This window comes from Entelurus aequoreus, linkage group LG27 (genome assembly GCF_033978785.1).
Source record: "Entelurus aequoreus isolate RoL-2023_Sb linkage group LG27, RoL_Eaeq_v1.1, whole genome shotgun sequence".
Classification (NCBI taxonomy): Eukaryota; Metazoa; Chordata; class Actinopteri; order Syngnathiformes; family Syngnathidae; genus Entelurus; species Entelurus aequoreus.
Genome location: NC_084757.1, coordinates 23,679,842 through 23,700,451, shown reverse-complemented (window position 1 = coordinate 23,700,451; position 20,610 = coordinate 23,679,842). Strand labels below are relative to the sequence as shown.

The 20,610-nt window shown below is 39.3% G+C and overlaps 1 protein-coding gene across 2 annotated transcripts in view; it reads left to right on the top strand.

Annotated features, from left to right (window-relative positions):
• ell (elongation factor RNA polymerase II) overlaps positions 1–20,610 on the top strand; it is a 99,391-nt gene that overhangs the window by 60,370 nt on the left and 18,411 nt on the right. For both annotated transcript variants that reach the window (XM_062039300.1, XM_062039299.1), the window contains exons 3-6: positions 2,461–2,582; positions 15,097–15,260; positions 18,135–18,385; positions 18,463–18,587. In XM_062039300.1, the coding sequence (XP_061895284.1) occupies positions 2,461–2,582; positions 15,097–15,260; positions 18,135–18,385; positions 18,463–18,587 (662 nt within the window). The remainder of the gene's footprint in view (positions 1–2,460; positions 2,583–15,096; positions 15,261–18,134; positions 18,386–18,462; positions 18,588–20,610) is intronic.

The window sequence follows — 20,610 nt, the reverse complement described above, 5'->3', positions numbered from 1 at the left end:
AGCATAGGCCTGTCTCGCATCTGGACTGTACAGCGGAAGCCATGCAGTCAAATGTCAGCAAGTTTGTGGTCAACCTTCAATTTGTTTGGATTTTGAAACACTCCCCCCCCCCCCCCCCCCCCGATAGGAAATACTTCAAGAGAAGAAAAAAATCTGTTCCATGGTGGCCATCATAAAACCTTTCAATGCTTCAACATTTTAAAGTGCAAAAAAAAATACCACTGTTACTTGTAAAAAGAAGAAAACACTCAGTCCTAACTACATTGGTTAAATGTATTTGTTAAATGTAATGCACTGCTGATGAATTATCTATTTTTTAATCTTATTTCATATATTAGGCGCACCGCATTATAGGGTGCATTAAAGGAGTCATATTATTATTATTTTTTTCTAAATGGAAAACACTTCCTTGTGGTCTACATAACATGTAATGGTGGTTCTTTGGTCAAAATGTTGCATAGATTATGTTTTACAGATCATCTGCAAGCCGTTTTGTGGGCGGTCTAATTTACGTGGCTCACCTTCGGCAGCGTCTTCTCCCCGTCATCTTTGTTGTAGCGGTGTAGCGTGCAAGGACGGGAGTGGAAGAAGTGTCAAAAGATGGAGCTAACTGTTTTAATGACATTCAGACTTTACTTCAATCAATAACGGAGCAGTATCTCCTCATCCAGAAAAAAATACCACCGGAAATGTGTCCCGTGAAAAAACGTCCGACCGGAACTCTCCAATAACTAAAGCTCCATGGGTGAATAATGTATACCGGTACTCACTACTCCGGTATGTTTTAGTGCTTTCATGGCCAGTTTACTGACAGAAGTAGGTAAGAACTTTACACTACTTTATATTAGAAATGGCAACAGCGGAGGATGAATGTGCCATAACAAGAAGATAGAGACTACAATTTTTCAGGATTTATGCAGATCCCAAATACAGATCAGCAGGTACCAGAAGGTAAGGAAAGTTGCTTTTGCATAATATTGCAAAACAAAACACCAGATAATATGTCTTACCTTAAACACGCACCATAATAATACTTGTTAGTTTAATGCGCCGACAATCCTTCAAGCGGTGCAGCTTCATAGCTTACCAAAGTCGTACTAAAACATTTTGATAGATATTTGAGCGCCGTGTGTAATGTTCTATATTTTCAATGGAACATTTAAAATGTAGATGTTGTTTACTTCAGACATATTGCCATCAAAGTGCAGCCTACACTTTTATGTTTGACTGCCATCTACTGGTCACACTTATCATTACACCATGTACCAAATAAACTGCTTCGAGGTGGGTAAGCGCAACCAAACGTATTCCTTACATTAGGCGCACCGGGTTATAAGGCACACTGTCGAGTTTTGAGGGGAAAAAATATTTTAGGTGTGCCTTATAGTCCGGAAAATACGGAAAGCTATTATACTTTCACTTTATTAACTAGAAAAGCACTGAGAGACCTCCACCAGATCCTTCCTCCCAATAGTAAAGAATGCATGAAAAGAAAAAAACAACATAATTCATACGGTGTAAATACAATCACTTAATCCTTATGTAATTTCTGGCGTTTCCTGAAAGTTTCATCAAAATCTGGTCATAACTTGTTTTGCTAACTAACAAGCATACCCCAGCAAATCAAAGGGTAAATGAAATTGCTGTTTCTGGCTTCCAAACAGGCTGCGAGAGGGTTCGCTCTTTGCATCGGCCTCAACGATTGTTTGTTTTATAGCGGAATTAAATAAACAAAGTGAACCCTCTAGTCAGTCATCCACTCTCTTCGTCTCTGTTGGTGAAGGCGTGACCGCTGGCATACATATAAAGAACTTCAGCCTTGTAATGTAAACTTACAAATGATCTGGCTCACCCTCAAAATATAATCAGCTGTTCCTTATCCAATTTCTGGAATTTCTTTGAAGTGTAATCAAAATCCGACAACAACTTTTTGAGTTATGTTGCTAACTAACGGACAAAAAAAACAGCAGTTAGATACTGCATACCTGCTGGTGGCGGTAACAATAACGAGTGTTTGTGCTTTGAGTGTTAAGTTTATTTAAAAAGAACTTCAAGCATTTGACTTTATCTTGTGTGTGCACGGGTGTATTTAAAAGTCTTTTGGTTTTTGTTTTTTTACTGTAAGAGGATGCTCAGAGAACATTTATACATTTAGTGTATTTTTATTTCAAATTCAAACAATAACGTCTCATTGTAGGAGATGGCAAACCACACATTCCCACACTTGTCTTTCTTTTTTGCCTAGGGAGTGGCAATTATACCCCCATTTATCCATGAATGAGTATTTTTACTGTGTCATTTGGCTTTGGCCAAGTTGTCACGATTAATAAACCTAGTGATTCTAATTAGGGGAATACTATAAAGGGGCTACGTGGTCAATAGCAGATGTTAGTGCGTTCTATATCCATTGTGTCCTTTTTGACTCACTGTTTCCTGTTTTGTTTTTCTTGTGTCCCGCAGAAAATTTCAATACCACGGTCAGAAAATTCCAATGAGCTGCACACGTTTACGTTCTACCTGTCACACGTTGGCAGAGACAACCCGCAGGGCAGCTTCGACTGCATCCAGCAGTATGTCACCAGGTAAGCGTGAGGTCAACATCCCGTTTTCCATGTTCCTACAGCTACCGTGCTCCTAAATAATAAAGCCAAAACATCAAATATAAGTCCAATTAGGCACTCCACTTTTAAGGTTGCATTAATCTGGTATCAGTTCAGTTGTTCTGTTGATGTAACTAAAAGACAGAATGGTTTGATGGCGCTGTCTGCAGGGTAAAAAGAGAGCTGCAGCAATGAATACTGCAGAGGTGGCTGTCTCACAAGTCAATACACAAACATTTTCCAACAGGTAGATGCGTTAACAAGATGTGATATTGTGTAATTGCAGGTTTTGTAAATAAGATACTTTATACCAGGGATCAAGACCCAGAGTCTCGACTTTTCCCTTAAAGGGAAACTGCACTTTTTTGGTAATTTTGCCTACCGTTCACAGTCATTATAAAAGACATGAAGACGGATGGATTTTTTTTAATGCATTTGTGACAATCATTGGTACATTAATCCTTAATCTTAATATTAGATAAATTCAATCAAAAGTCAGCTTACAATGGAGCATATGGGAGTTGTTCAATACCGCCTATAGAGCCTCTAAAAAAACATCTAAACACCTCCATTAGGGTTTTATATGTATGATGTAAGTATATACAGTATGTGATGTAGTAACGGGCACATTTATAATAACGGTTAAAATTGTCATAGTTTGATCATTTTAAGCATACGGGACGCATTAATTTAAAAAAAAACACATTGTTGCTTTTTTTCCTCTTCATCACTGATTTCTGCTCACTGCAGACTTTATGAGAGCCAACAAACATAATAAAACATCACTCACTGTGCAAGGTCTGCTGTCATTAGGATGACAACTGCTAGGCTGTTCATATATTCGCATTTTAGATGAAAAATCTCTCATAATCCTTGCGAAGAAACTGTGTAGGAGCGGGGGGAGGGATGTGTGGGTAGGGTGAACAAGCGCTTTTCGTGTCGTCCTTGCCAGTTCCAGGTCTGAAATGGATATCAAAGTGTCCCAACTTATATTCTCAGCCATCTACTGTCCAGGGGATATGCATGATTTATGACCTACAATAAACTTACAGGGAGCAAGGAAGTCAGGAAACAGCAGACCACTCGATGATGTCAACATAGGGACTCACGGCAGTGGTCACGTCGCCGCTATAAATAGTGATAACGTGATAACAACAATATCACAAATACTTGGTAAATATTCAAGTCGCGAAATGTAAATGGAGTATTGTTGGTGCTTTTTGAATGGGTATTTATTGGATTTTATGGGCGGAATAGAGGAGCTCCCATTGGCTCTGCTGTAAGCTGACTTTTATTTATGTTTATTTAATATTTAGAATGCATTAAGAAAAATCCATCCGTCGTCATGTCTGTCATAATGATTGTGAACAATAGGCAATATTCCAAAAATTATGCAGTTCCCCTTTAACTATCAGTCTTATTTTGTATAATCCCGAAGAGCCAACGTCCTTTCAATAGACATTTTATTTTGGCCTATTTATTTTGTCAGTTATTCTGTAGGAGGGCTCTGCTGTTTTAAGGACCTTCTGCAAAAAAGATCATCTCTATGACTGCATGCTGGTGTGTTTAAGAATCTGCTGCAAAAGTGTCTTTTACAGGTTTTTTGAACTGGTGGACCACCAGTTGATCAGCCCAAATGGTGAGAAAGAGAGGAACTAAAATGGAATATTGAGGAAAACCAGTAGTATAACTAAAGAAGTTGAACAAATGACTGCTGACTGCATTTAAAGTAAACCAGCTACAGCAACACCTTGGTTACATAATTAACCTTACGAAAAACATGTGTAACTGCCAAAAAGGAGAGGACTTAAAGGCATGCCTTGAGGAACGCCTCAGTTATGTAAATCACAAGTTTGGACCCTGGTTATTCTATGTTTGCTAGTAAGGTAAAATATCAATGCAAGGATCTGCCAATGGATTTACAGTGGCCCAAGTTCCTCTTTACAACAGGAGCACTCCAGTGCTTTTAGGAATTTGTTGCAAAAATTCTTGTCCCGCAAGGTTTAAACCTTAACTCAGGGGCCAGAATGCCCATATTTGGCCCCCGGGCCGCCAGTTAATTAGCTGTACTTTATACTGTATGCATGTAATTGTTTTTTGTTGTGTAAAACTTAATACCGGTAAGTTAATAATTAGTTGAAAAATTGTTAAAGGCATGTGATAAAGATTAGAGTATCCAAAATAAGCATTGTTTTTTTTGCAAACGCGAGTTTCTTTGAATGTAATCTTTGCGAATATTGGGACTCTACTGTACTAGCAAGAATCTAGTATCTCAGTAATTACTGAAAAGGTTTATATACGTTAGCTCCCTTTTGAAATGGACCATGTTGTGAAGTTTAAACACACTCACTCCCACCCTGCTGTCACTTTCCAACAAGTAATCTCTACGTCACACCAGGCACTAACGTCGGCACGCATGAAATCATCTGATGGCGTGATGTTGAAAAATCCAACGTTGCTGGGTTCTGCATAAAAAGCCCAGGAAAATGAATTCCAGATCGCCTCTTGGAGTGTACTCCCACTATCAAAATGTGCCCGGGACCCTTTCACTTCAAGTCTAGCACTTTCAGCTCTTGTAAGTGTTCTGGTCTGCTCTTATAGGGGACCTATGATGATTTAAATCTACATTAAAAACCCCTTCCTTGTGGTCTAGATTATATTCGAACAGAGGCATTTGGCTTATTGACCAAAGTTGCAGGTTTCATATTCCTTTCTGCAAGGTTTTTTTGGTTCTGTGACACAACTCGTAACTGGAGAAACTTGTTACTCCATTGAAATGAACGGAAATCAGTTTATTTGGTGCAGCAATTAACACGCATCATGCCTTTTAAAATGAAAAATAAACTTTTCAACAATAAATATTGTATGAAAAAAAAAAATCGAATGTACTAAAATCTAATACAGTAGTTTTATTAAATATTGTAATAATAGTGTACAGCATTTTCCCATGAGAGCGTACTTCTACGGTATCTCCTTCCAGCTGCTTCTTCTTCAAACACACCACCAGCAGCTTTTCCATATTTTCATGGATAAATGTCAGGGTTTTTTTAGATATTATTGTAACATCCTTGAATGACATTAGACTCAATCTGCGTCAGTATGCTTGCCAATTCGGCTTACATGTGCTGTCATGATTTGTTTTTTGGTTTTTATTACCATGAATATCATCTGCCTATTCTCAGCACTTGCCTTTACACTCACATTTTTTGTTCCAATGGTTGTGTTATGGCGATTTCTACCTATAAGCTAATGCTTGCGAGTCAGACACAGAATGTTTTGGTCAGATCTGAAAGGGTTCACTGGCATTCATTACACCAACTAGCGATTTGCACACTCGTAACCTGAAAAACTCTCGACGTACCACTGCATTTATTGAGAGCAGATCTATTTTTGACAGGAATTTATTATTGAGATTAAAGGCCTACTGAAATGAATTTTTTTTATTTAAACGGGTATAGCAGATCCATTCTATGTGTCATACTTGATCATTTCGCGATATTGCCATATTTTTGCTGAAAGGATAAGTTCGCAACTTTTGGTCTCTGATAAAAAAAAGCGTGACGACACCGGAGGAAGGACTGCTCACATTTTCGTATTGTTTACACCAGCAGCAAGAGAGATTCGGACCGAGAAAGCGACGATTACCCCATTAATTTGAGCGAGGATGAAAGATTCGTGGATGAGGAAAGTGAAGGACTAGCGTGCAGTGCAGAACGTATCTTTTTTTGCTCTGACCGTAACTTAGGCACAAGGGTTCATTGGATTCCACACTCTCTCTTTTTCTATTGTGGATCACGGATTTGTATTTTAAACCACCTCGGATACTATATCCTCTTGAAAATGAGAGACGAGAACGCGAAATGGACATTCACAGTGACTTTTATCTCCACGACAATACATCGGTGAAGCACTTTAGCTACTGAGCTAACGTGATAGCATCGGGCTTTACTCCATATAGAAACAAAACAAATAAGTCCCTGACTGGAAGGATAGACAGAAGATCAACAATACTACCAAACTCTGGACAAGTAAATACAAGGTTAATGCTTTCCAGCTTGGCGAAGCTTAGCAATGCTGTTGCTAACGACGCCATTGAAGCTAACTTAGCTACGGAACCTCGACAGAGCTATGCTAAAAACATTAGCTCTGTACCTACGCCAGCTCTCATCTGAACATCACGGCCCATGCTCACCTGCGTTCCAGCAATCGACTGTACGACGAAGGACTTCACCCGATCACCGATGCGGTTGGCGGCCCGTAGACGGAGGAAGTCAAGGTGAGGTCGTTCGGCTAGCGCGTCTGCTATCCTCAAAGTCCTCCTGGTTGTGTTGCTGTAGTCCGCCGCTAATACACCGATCCCACTTACAACTTTCTTCTTTGCAGTCTCCATTTAAAATTTTCCTGAGGGAACTCTCCTGAAGGAATCAATAAAGTACTATCTATCTATCTATTGTTCATTAAACAAATTGCAAAAGATTCACCAACACAGATGTCCAGAATACTGTGGAATTTTGAGATGAAAACAGAGCTTTTTGTATAGGATTCAATGGGCTGCGAATACTTCCGCTTCAACCGTTGACGTCGCGCACAAACGTCATCATATCGAAACGTTTTCAGCCGGAAGTTTGCCGGGAAATTTAAAATTGCACTTTATAAGTTAACCCGGCCGTATTGGCATGTGTTGCAATGTTAAGATTTCATCATTGATATATAAACTATCAGACTGCGTGGTCAGTAGTAGTGGGTTTCAGTAGGCCTTTAATTGCAAATTTTGCCTAAAAAAAGATGGTTTCAAGGAATTTTATCAATCAATCAATCAATCAATGTTTATTTATATAGCCCTAAATCACAAGTGTCTCAAAGGGCTGTACAAGCCACAACGACATCCTCGGTACAGAGCCCACATACGGGCAAGGAAAAACTCACCCCAGTGGGACGTCGGTGAATGACTATGAGAAACCTTGGAGAGGACCGCATATGTGGGTAACCCCCCCCCTCTAGGGGAGACCGAAAGCAACGGATGTCGAGTGGGTCTGACATAATATTGTGAAAGTCCAGTCCACAGTGGATCCAACACATCAGCGGGAGTCCAGTCCACAGCGGGGCCAACAGGAAACCATCCCGAGCGGAGACGGGTCAGCAGCGCAGAGATGTCCCCAACCGATGCACAGGCTAGTGGTCCACCCGGGGTCCCGGCTCTGGACAGCCAGCACTTCATCCATGGCCACCGGACCTATGCAACTCCCCCTCGCAAGGGACAGGGGAGAAGAGGAGAGAAGAAAAGAAACGGCAGATCAACTGGTCTAAAAAAGGGGGGGTCTATTTAAAGGCTAGATTATACAAATGAGTTTTAAGATGGGACTTAAATGCTTCTACTGAGGTAGCATCTCTAACTGTTACCGGGAGGGCATTCCAGAGTACTGGAGCCCGAATAGAAAACGCTCTATAGCCCGCAGACTTTTTTTTGGCTCTGGGAATCACTAATAAGCCGGAGTTCTTTGAACGCAGATTTCTTGTCGGGACATATGGTACAATACAATCGGCGAGATAGGCTGGAGCTAAACCGTGTAATATTTTATACGTAAGTAGTAAAACCTTAAAGTCGCATCTTAAGTGCACAGGAAGCCAGTGCAAGTGAGCCAGTATAGGCGTAATATGATCAAACTTTCTTGTTTTTGTCAAAAGCCTTGCAGCCGCATTTTGTACCAACTGTAATCTTTTAATGCTAGACATAGGGAGGCCCGAAAATAATACGTTACAGTAATCGAGACGAGACGTAACGAACGCATGAATAATGATCTCAGCGTCGCTAGTGGACAAGATGGAACGAATTTTAGCGATATTACGGAGATGAAAGAAGGCCGTTTTAGTAACACTCTTAATGTGTGACTCAAACGAGAGAGTTGGGTCGAAGATAATACCCAGATTCTTTACCGAGTCTCCTTGTTTAATTGTTTGGTTGTCAAATGTTAAGGTGGTATTATTAAATAGATGTTGGTGTCTAGCAGGACCGATAATCAGCATTTCCGTTTTCTTAGCGTTGAGTTGCAAAAAGTTAGCGGACATCCATTGTTTAATTTCATTAAGACACGCCTCCAGCTGACTACAGTCCGGCGTGTTGGTCAGCTTTAGGGGCATGTAGAGTTGAGTGTCATCAGCATAACAGTGAAAGCTAACACCGTACTTGCGTATGATGTCACCCAGCGGCAGCATGTAAATACTAAAGAGTGCAGGGCCAAGAACCGAACCCTGGGGAACTCCGCACGTTACCTTGACATAGTCCGAGGTCACATTGTTATGGGAGACGCACTGCATCCTGTCAGTAAGATAAGAGTTAAACCAAGACAAGGCTAAGTCTGACATACCAATACGTGTTTTGATACGCTCTAATAAAATATTATGATCGACGGTATCGAAAGCGGCGCTAAGATCAAGAAGCAGCAACATAGATGACGCATCAGAATCCATCGTTAGCAATAGATCATTAGTCAATTTTGCGAGGGCTGTCTCCGTAGAGTGATTTGCCCTGAAACCGGATTGAAAAGGTTCACAGAGATTGTTAGTCACTAAGTGTTCATTTAGCTGCTGTGCAACAGTTTTTTCGAGAATTTTGGAAATAAACGGAAGGTGGGAGACCGGTCGGTAGTTTACCATGAGGTCAGGATCGAGGTTAGGTCTTTTGAGCAGAGGATGAATAACCGCTTTTTTGAATGCTAGGGGAACAGTGCCGGAGGAAAGTGATAAGTTTATAATATTTAACACTGATGGACCTAATAATACAAACAGTTCCTTGATAAGTTTCCCAGGAAGTGGGTCAAGTAAACATGTTGTTTGTTTTATCCCACTTACACGCTGTAATAATTCCTCTAATGTTATTTCATCAAAAATAGAGAGACTATTTTGGAGGGCAGTGTCCGTCGTATATACAGTCGTATTTGTGTTAATAGAGCCCAGTTGTAGCTGGGATGCGTTGTCTTTAATCTCCTTTCTAATGAGTTCAATTTTCTTATTAAAGAAATTCATAAAATCATCTGCCGAGTGGGTGGAGCTACTGGGAGGAGTCCCTTGTTGGGTTAGCGATGCTACTGTACTAAACAGAAATTTAGGATCGTTTTTGTTGAGGCGGATGAGATTTGAGTAGTATTTAGCTTTAGCTAAGGTAAGCATGCGTTTATAAGTTATTAAACTATCACTCCATGCTTGATGGAAAACCTCAAGTTTAGTCGCGCGCCATTTGCGTTCCAGTTTTCTACATGATAATTTATGAGCTCTAATTTCTTCTGTAAACCATGGGGTGCGCCTTTTAGGGGCCCTTTTTTGCTTTAGCGGTGCTATACTATCAATAATTTATAATTTTAATATGGTTTATATTGATTAAAGTTGTGTTAAAGATGTTGTAAAATTTAGTTGACTAAAACTAAATCTATTTAGATGACTAATATGTGACAAACTAAAATATATTTTAGTCGAACTATGAGTACACAATTTAAAAACAGCAGTCAAAATTAACACTGCATTTTATGGACCAAATGTGTCGGCATTCATTAATTGCGCAATTGATCAATCATGGAACAATTCTACAGTATCTATGTAGGTACAATTTGGGTTTAGATTTTTTAGATTAGATATGTTTTGGTGTAAAATTTGCATACATTTTGCATTATAGTCATATTAATAATACCACGGCACACTGGTTCACACACAATTGAACAGAATAAAAGTGATAGGACAAATAAATGGCAAGTGCAGACCAAGAGATGGAGGAATGGTTAGTGTAAGTATGCCCCTAAAGGGGAACTACACTTTTTTTTGCCTAACTTTCACAATCATTATGCAAGACAACCACGCATATGTTTTTCTTTGTTATGCACTTTAACTAGTAAATAAATGTCCGCATACAATGGAGCCAATTGGAGTCGCTCTATTCTGCATATAAAGCACTTAAAAAAACATCCAAACACCTCCAATCATTTATATACTAGCTTTAATGTAGTAACAGGCACATTCACAATAACATGTAATATTTATCGCGCATTGATTTCACAAACGCATGACAACGTTCGCTTTTCCTTTCAAGAATAACTACTACTAATCATGGCAGACTTTGAGAGCCAACAAACATGATAAAGCATTCCATACTGTACAATGTCTGCTCTCACTTGGATGCCAATGGATGGAATGTTGATATATTCATGTTTAAATGAAGAATAACTCATAATTCTCGCAAAGAAAAAAGGTGGGTGGAACCAAGTCTTTTCGGGTCTTTTTCACTATTGCCGGGTCAAAATTGGCTGTCAAAGTTGACCAACATCTCTGTATATTTCCACGTCCTTTTACTATCCAGGCGAGAGGCATGATTTATAATCTAGAATTAACCTTCACGAGCTCAGCGGCGAGAAATCAGCTCACCAACTCATGACGACAATAGAGCAGAATAAGGTAGTACCTCTCTTGATCAATGCGCCGCTAAAAATAGATCCTTAACGTTAGCACTTAGAATAACAATATCACTAATACTTGGTTAACATTCAGGTCACAAAATGTAAATGGAATATCGTTGGTGCTTGTTGGATGGTTATTTATTGGGTTTTATGCTCGGAACAGACGCAATGACGTCTCAATGACGCTCTCATTGGATCCATTGTAAACAGACTTTTTTATTCATGTTTATTTACGAGTTAGACTGCATTAAAAAGAAAGACGTGTTCTTGTCCATTTTTGGGGGGGAATTTTCCTATAATTCACAATCCTTATGAGAGACATTATGATGGATGTTTTTTTTTTAAATACATTTGATCTAAAGTCAGCTTACAATGGAGCCTATGGGAGCCGCTCTATTCTGCCTTTAAAGCCCTCACCCACACAAAGCACGCCTTTTCTTTTCCTTGTGACACAGAAGGACGACACCGCAGCGCTCCAATAAAACACACTCAGATCTTCTGTTTCTAGCCGATACTACATAAAAAATAACGTAAAATAACGCAGTAACGCATCATGTAGTAACGGTAACTGAGTTACTGAATAAAAAAAATTACGCGTTAGATTACTAGTTACCACCGAAAATAACGGCGTTACAGTAAAGCGTTACTTTGTAACGCGTTAGTCCCAACACTGCTGTTTACTCACTGCAGACTTCATGGGGGCCAACAAACATAATAAAACATCACTTACTGTACAAGGTATGCTGTCATTAGGCAAGGCATGTTCATATATTCTCATTTAGGTGAAGAATGCCTCATAATCCTTGCGTAGAAAACGGGTGGGGGCATGTCTTTGTGTCGTTTTCGCCATCTCTGGGTCCTAAATGGCTGTCAGAGTACCAACTTGTCCGAATACACCCTTGACTTTTCCTGTCCAGGTGAGATGCATGATTTATGCTCTACAATAAACTTCCATGGAGTTAGGAAGCGAGGAAAAACCTCGCCAGTCGATCATATCGAAATTGTACACAAACTTGTGATCCCAGCGCTTTTTGAATAGTTATTTATTGGATTTTATGGGCGAAATAGAGGAGCTCCCATTGGGTCTGCTGTAAGCTGACTTTTATTTACGTCTATTTAATATTTAAAATGCCTTTTTTTTTTTTTTTTATCCATCCGTCATGTCTTTCATAATGATTGTGAACAATGGGCAAAATTCCAAAAAAAAAATGCAGTTCCCCTTTAAGGCTGTGATGTGGCTATTTTGCAGGATGTTTTATGTTACAGAAGCTAGAGTTTGAGTTTCCTTAGTGTGAAGAGTGTAAAGAAGATAGCAGGAGACAGGCCCGTACACTAAACGAGCAACAACCCAGCAGCAAGACTATCCGCTCCTTTGTGCAGGGAGGAACACTGCCGGAACCCTCCAACTTAACCCTCAAGGAGTGGTGCGGGGGTCAAGTATCCTCTACACTCTGCACCAAAGCACAGTGACATGCGCAAAAAAGTGCTGACTGAATCAAATGAAACTGGAACTAGAGCTAAAGCTGGTAGAGCAACCTGACTTTTCTCCTCATGCTGACTGTCAAAACTCTCCTGTCTGAGAATATTTCACGCAAAAGAGGGTCAGGTGGAGTTCATTCGCATCTCCGGCTGGATCCTAATCAGTGTTTAGAGAATCGACCTGGAACTATAAAATGACAGAGCTCAGCCTCTCTCGTTGCGGCTGCATCTTATTTTCTGCCAAACTGTCAAAGTGTAGGTGTGAAGGTATTCAGAGAGAAAGTCATTTGGTGTGTCGTGTGCAGAACCCCACAGACCTACAGTTATTGCTTATCTATGGTTATGGTTTTAGTTTATTTCAAACATGCATGCAGTTACAATGTTGTACATCGCATATGTCCAGTTTCTCTTTACAACATGTCCCTACCTCTTTTCGTTTCATAGCAATTTCTAACATGTGTTTACTTCCTGTGCTCAATTTGAAACACAAACAAATTAAATACAAGATCAATGAAGTTCTCATGAATAAATAGTTAAATAAGTTGTGATTTACATATTGAGATGAATAGGATAAGTGTCAAGATGTTTATCAGGATTCTTCTTCCTTGTATTTTGTAAACACTATGAGTTTGAACAGTTTCTTGAACCGGATCATATTAGTACATTGTTAGACTTCTTTGTTTAATCCGTTCCATAATTTAATTCCACCTACTGATACACTAAAGGTCTTAAGTGTTGTACGTGCATACACATGTTTCAAAATGGAATTTTCTCTACGGCTACAGTGTATTTCTCCTCTTCTGTTGATTACAATTGTTGTACATTCTTAGGTAGCAGGTTATAGTTTGCTTTGTGCATAATTTTAGCTGTTTGCAAATGCACCAAATCATTGAATTTCAATATTTTTGATTCAATGAATAAACGGTTTGAATGTTCCCAACATTATGTATTGTTCTGACCTATTTTGAACCATGGTTAGTGAATGAAGTGTACTTTTGTAGTTATTTCCACATATTTCTGCACAATTACTTAGATATGGTAACGCTAGCGAGCAGTAGAGAATATGGAGTAATTTTTGGTTCCGTACATAGTTGGCTTTATTCATTATTGATGTATATTTTGCTACCTTATGTTGTATATTTTTACATGAGATTTGTAGTTCATTTTATCATTATTTATTTTACCCTGTCAATGTGTATTCGGTCTATTTGTATCTGTGTTTGACTTTCTCTCCTACTGCTTCCGAATAGCCTTATTTTAGTTGTATTTAAATTCTAGGATAGTCAGTTTTTGTCAAACCATCTCTTTAATTTATTCATTCTTTCTGACATTTGTAATAGCTTCCATTTGTTCTCTCCTGAACAAAACACAGTTGTATCATTTGCAAATGGTATTAACTTTTAGTCCTTTGTAACTTTACAAATGTCATTTGTATAAAAATTGAACAATTTTGGTCCTCGTATTGCTCTCTAGGGTACGAGGCAGAATATATTTAGCGCTGCAGACGTATGTTCGCCTAGCTTCACGTATAGTTTACTGTTGGTTAAGTAGCTTCTTAGCTAATTGAAGACCAATCCTCTGATGCCATACCGTTCTAATTTTTTAATTAAGATGATATGATTAATTGTGTCAAACACTGCAGTTGCACACTGTTTACCATCTATTGCTTCAGTCATTTCCTCTGGTATTTCGATTATCGCCATCAATCCTGATATGTTAGCTCTGTGTCTGTATTTGTTGTCCGCGAGCGTTTCTCTTTTTTTCATGAATTTGTCCTGTTGTTAAATAATGTTTCCATGTTTTCAGAAAATTGTCGAAGGACACAAGTCTTTGATTGTGATTCATTTATATTGGAGTTTATCAGTATCCTCAAAAATATGAAACTCGGATAGTTTGTTTGCATTTTTTCTGTCTATAAAACCATACTTGCCAACCTTGAGACCTCCAATATCGGGGAGGGGGAGGGTTTGGGGGCCGGGGGCGTGGTTTGGGGCGTGATTATTGACTTTCAGTGAATTCTAGCTATATATATATATATATATTTTTTTTTTTTTTTTAAATTTACATAGAAGAAAAAAAAAATACTTGAATTTCAGTGTTCCAGTGGCTATCCATTAGATGGCAGTATTGTCCTGTTTAACTTCTCCGTTCATGATGAGTATATCATTTCGGCCGCCATGTCTGTAATTTCCTCGTTCTTCTGCTTCGTCTCCTTGTTGTGTGCGCAGTTGTGCACTCTATAAAAGCCCTAGATGTTATGACGTCTTTGGGCAGGCAAGCTGTTTATTTTGTGGGAAAGCGGACGTGAGAACAGGCTGTCCCCACTCAGTCTCAGGTCCGCATTGAGCTGGAGGGGGCGTGGCCTCCAGCTCCGGCTGAATACCGGGAGTTTGTCGGGAGAAAATCTCTGCCGGGAGGTTGTCAGGAAAGGGCTCTGAATATCGGGATTCTCCCGCTAAAAACGGGAGGGTTGGCAAGTATGATAAAACCAATGTGTAACACTTGACTTATTGACCCTACTGTGTCAAGCCGCCCTGTTCCTCCTCTCTGACGGTCTTTCCTCTTTGTTTTGGCAGTGACGGTAGCATTCAGCTGGATTGTTTGGGTGCCATCCAGGACAAAATTACTGTATGCGCCACGGACGATTCCTATCAAAAGGCCAGGGAGAGCATGGCCCAGGTTGAGGAGGAGACACGCAGCAGGGGTGCCATTGTCATCAAGCCCGGTGGCAGATTCGTCGGTAAGCGGTGAATTATGTTTGGAAATGCTGGGGGGTAGAGAGAAAACTGTCATTTTGAGTAGGAAATTGTGTCTTATTGTCTTGAACATACAATATTTACATGTTGTCTATTTATTTATAACAGAACTTGACATTTCACCCTCTGGTCAAATTGTGCTTTCACCCCCCTGTGCATTGAGATACGTAAGGTGTACAAATAGGGATAGGTACCATATTTGGTACTTTCATAGGTACCAACCAAATTTTATCAGTGGTACCGATTCACATAAAATCAAGCAATACTAGAGATGGGTCAAACAATACTGATGCATCGACTCATTATAAAACGCAAAAGTGATACAATGTCTCGTGGCCAGTGTTGGGACTACTTTGTAACGCGTTACTGTAACGCGGTTATTTTCGGCGGTAACTAGTAGTCTAACGCGTTATTTTTTATATTCAGTAACTCAGTTACCGTTACTACTTGATGCGTTACTGCGTTATTTTACGTTATTTTTTATGTATAATCGGTTAGAAACAGAAGATCTGAGTGTGTTTTATTGGAGCGCTGCGGTGTCGTCCTTCTGTGTCACAAGGAAAAGAAGAGGCGCGCTTTGTGTGGGTCGGGGAGGGGGAGGGGCGTGTCTGTGTTTACTAACAAAACATCATGGTGGAGCCAGAAGCCCAGTTTGTTAACATGGAGATATTCTCATTACTTTTCTTTTGTCGAGCACAAAGTAAAGAACATTTTAGTTAAATGTAAGTTGTGTCTTGGATCAAAGATCCTATCTATTGCCCAAAACAGCAATTCAAATCTGCTGAAACAGCTACAAAAGCAACATGCTTCAACGAAGCTAGTAAAGAGAGACACACTTCACCTCCACCTCCAATAGCGGCTGGATTTTAACGGAGGGACTGCTAGCCAGGACAAAATTGATAGAGCCATTGCAGCGTATGTACTAGAAGACATGCAGGCTATTTCTACAGTGGAGTGACCCGCTTTCAGGCAGCTAATTAGCATAATACCGGGCGTCAAACGGCAAATGGCACCTGGACAGTGAGTACATAAAAATGGAAAGCGAGCTAAAGAAAACACTCCAAACTCTGCCTCTGCTCATCATTCAGCACTGAAGGTACACAGACTCTGTCAATTCTCTTATATATTCTTTCATTCTAAACTTGTAGATTGTTTTATTATCATATCACTCAAAATGTATAGACTATAAAGTTCACAAACATAAAGAGGGATCCAAGTGGGCCAGGCCAATCTTTTTTTTATCTCTAAACTAAAACTGGGGAAATGCGTAGAGTGTTCTGGGCTTCAGTACAGTGTTGATCTCCTAAAGACATGATTTTATTTCCGAATTCTTTGAGAGAGAAAAAATGCCTGGTTAAGCTTTGTGTACCTTCCTTGGGTGAAGCCAGGTTTACAGCTATATTGTTATTATGCTGTTTGTTACTTATGTATGTTATGTTGCAGCTATTTCAAATAGTTTTGCCAATTTGTTCTGGCCTGAAATAAATTGGCCTATGAAACATATATTAGTCTTTGTGTGTTGTGTGTAGACCACATTGCTTAGCAAAGTTCAGTGATGCAAATGCATGCCAAGTTGATCAACAGATTGTCTTATTCTCCATGAATTGATTAATGTGGACCCCGACTTAAACAAGTTTAGTGGTCAATTGTATGGAATATGTACTGTACTGTGCAATCTACTAATACAAGTTTCAATCAATGCAATAACAGTACTGAAATGAAGGCTAAAAGGGCATTAATGGGAGCCTTAAAAAAAAAAAAAGAAGAAGAAAAGAAGTAACTAAATAGTTACTTTTCACAGTAACGCATTACTTTTTGGTGTATGTAACTGAGTTAGTAACTGAGTTACTTTTGAAATAAAGTAACTGTAACTAGTTACTGGTTTTCAGTAACTAACCCAACACTGCTTGTGGCATAATTTTGATCTTATAGCACCAAATAAGGTTAAATGTTCTTCTATTTCCTCCACCTGTATGTATGTACTGTATTTGTGTATGAATGTGGGAGTGTATGTACGAATGAATGAATGAATGAATATACACTATCGTTCAAAAGTTTGGGGTCACATTGAAATGTCCTTATTTTTGAAGGAAAAGTACTGTACTTTTCAATGAAGATAACTTTAAACTAGTCTTAACTTTAAAGAAATACACTCTATACATTGCTAATGTGGTAAATGACTATTCTAGCTGCAAATGTCTGGTTTTTGGTGCAATATCTACATAGGTGTATAGAGGCCCATTTCCAGCAACTATCACTCCAGTGTTCTAATGGTACAATGTGTTTGCTCAGAAGGCTAATTGATGATTAGAAAACCCTTGTGCAATCATGTTCACACATCTGAAAACAGTTTAGCTCGTTACAGAAGCTACAAAACTGACCTTCCTTTGAGCAGATTGAGTTTCTGGAGCATCACATTTGTGGGGTCAATTAAACGCTCAAAATGGCCAGAAAAAGAGAACTTTCATCTGAAACTCGACAGTCTATTCTTGTTCTTAGAAATGAAGGCTATTTCACAAAATTGTTTGGGTGACCCCAAACTTTTGAACGGTAGTGTACGTATGTGTGTATATATGTATGATTGTGTAAATATGAGTATGTTTGGGGATGAATTCGAATGAAGTTGGCACACCAGGCCCTCTAACATGCAAAATGAATGGCCGCTGACCTCCCACATGGCCAAACATCTCACAGACCGAAAAAGAGCGTGTAATTTACAGGTGTCCCAATACTTTTGTCCATCTAGTATATCTTTCTCTAAAACCTCCTGTTGATTTAAGGTGCAGTCAAGCATGTAGCGAATTGTTCTTGTGGGGTTTTGGTTTTGGCAGTCGTAACTTCTCCTTGCTCCTCTCCAGGCAAAAAGGTACAGATACGGAAACCGGTATCAGCCCTGTCCGACGTGGCCCCCTCCCGGCGAACCTCCCGACCCGTCATCATCTCCAGCAGTGCGGTGAAGAAAGCAAGCCCTAAGCACCGGCCGCTCCGAGAGCGCCTGGTGCACCTGCTGGCCCTCAAGCCTTACAAGAAGCCCGAGCTGCTCCTGAGGTTGCAGAAGGACGGCCTCTTGCAGTCAGACAAGGACTCCCTGGACGGCCACCTGCAACAGGTGAGGGTGAAACTTAAAGTGACATTTTTATTTAATTTTTTCCTCAACGGCATCCTCACACCTTTGTCCCTCCCTAGGTGGCAAACCTGAATGGGAAAGATAACACGCTTACGTTGAAAGACTTTTTATATAAGGAAATTCTTAAAGACTGGCCTGGGTACACAGAAGGAGACCAGCAGCTTCTCAAGAGAATCTTGTTGAGGTAAGACCGCTTTCATTTGTAACACATTTAGTTGCTTAGAGTTCTCGTCTTTTGGAAAAAGATCTCAATGCCACAAAGAGTACAACTGATAAAAGTACAAAATTAAGTCACAGTATTAAAGTGGTAAGATTACATGAAAAACGTTATTCTTTATTGTATTCATTATTCTCCAAAATCACAACTTTATTCACATATTTACATGAGATTTTTTCCATCCATCCATCCATTTTCTACCACTTGTCCCACTTGGGGTCACGGGAGGTGCTGGAGCCTATCTCAGCTGCATTCGAGCGTAAGGCAGGGGACCTCATTGCAGATGAGATTTTTTTTTTACAACTTTATTCTGATAATTTTGCATGTGTTTATAATATGACTTTATTATTTTCAAATGATCTTATATATTTTATTTTGTATTTACTACGGTTATCTCAAATGGAAACAATTCATGTATTTTGCTGCTTTATTGAAATAAAATAACATTCAAAACTTTTTTCTTATTATGACTAACTCCACCAGTTTTTGCAATATTTTGACTTTATTCTTTTAGAATTATTTTCTCCACTCTATTTTATCATATTTCTGTGACGTAACAACGTGTTTTTCAACTTAAAATGTGTACTTTGACTTCACGTAAAATATGTATGTTCTTTGTAATACTTTTGTAATATTCCAATTGTTATGGTCCAACTTTATTCTCCCTGAATTGCAATACAACATTTTCATAATAGCATATATTTATTTATCCTATAGAAAATATTACCACTTCATTCTTGTGAAATAAAAAATAATAATTATCTGTAATGCAATTTTTTTCCCGCAAAATTGCAATTTACTTTCATTTTTTTGGGTAATATTCCGACTTAATTCTAATTTAAAAAATCTGTATTTATAACTGCATTTTCATAAAATTAAAACATTTGTATTTATGTGTTTGAGACTTTTTCCCTTTATCTTTTTATAGCACTAATACTCATTTATATGCTGCACACAGGACGTCTGAAAGCTGGCCTTCTTTATTAATTTAATTGGAAGCTAGTATTCAGATATGTTTGGAAGGATGTCCGACAGAACGCATGTTAGAGGCACACTTTCTTTTAAGGGCTGTCTGTATCTATTTTCATATCTGTGTCAACTGCACGTCACAGCTGATGCAGTCACAAATTATGTAATGGCCCATAATTAGGGCTGTTAAGAAGGCACTTATTGTGTTTGCTAAAATGTCAGGTGCGTCTACAGAATAACTTGTATGTGGTTACAATGGCTACAAAGCAAAGTATTATGTTTATTGACATCATGTTCTGTTGGGCTTCTTCCCTGTGGAAAAAAAAATCTGGTTCCTCAGGATCTGCTACTAAGGAAAGGCAATCTTACAGCTATTTATAGAGCAGGCAGCAATGTCACAGGCGCTCAGTTTGTGTTTATGTTGTGGGATCAGCAAGTAAACTCAACAGAAGATTATTTGTGGCTACTACTTGCAAAGCTGTTGCTGTAATATTGTGTTGCATCTGCGTTAGGTTGTTTGGACTTCTGAAAACTAAGGTATAAAATAGTGCCTAAGAGTGGAAGCTGTTGAAGCTACAAAGGGGGTGAGCTAACTCCATCCATCCCATCCTTTTTCTACGGTTTGTCCCTCTCGGGGATGCTGGAGCCTATCCCAGCTGCATTCGGGCGGAAGGCAGGGTACACCCTGGACAAGTCGCTACCTCATCGCAGGGCCAACACAGATAGACAGACAACATTCACACTCACATTCACACATAAAGTGTATTATTCCGACACTAGTGTGGACGTGAACACAAACAAAAAGTCATCCTACACATTTTTCCCTATTCTCTGGTAGAGTGAGTCCGTGTGTCTTGTGGATTGTTGTCTCTACATGTGTGTATACTTTTATACACACGCTATCAGTCACACAGAGGACGCACATGGTGACAAGACTGCACCGCACGTGACGCAACCAAGTCCCAGCACATGCTGCTGCGCGTGTAAGGTGGCACTAGTCCAAGGTTCAGCCGTATCTGTT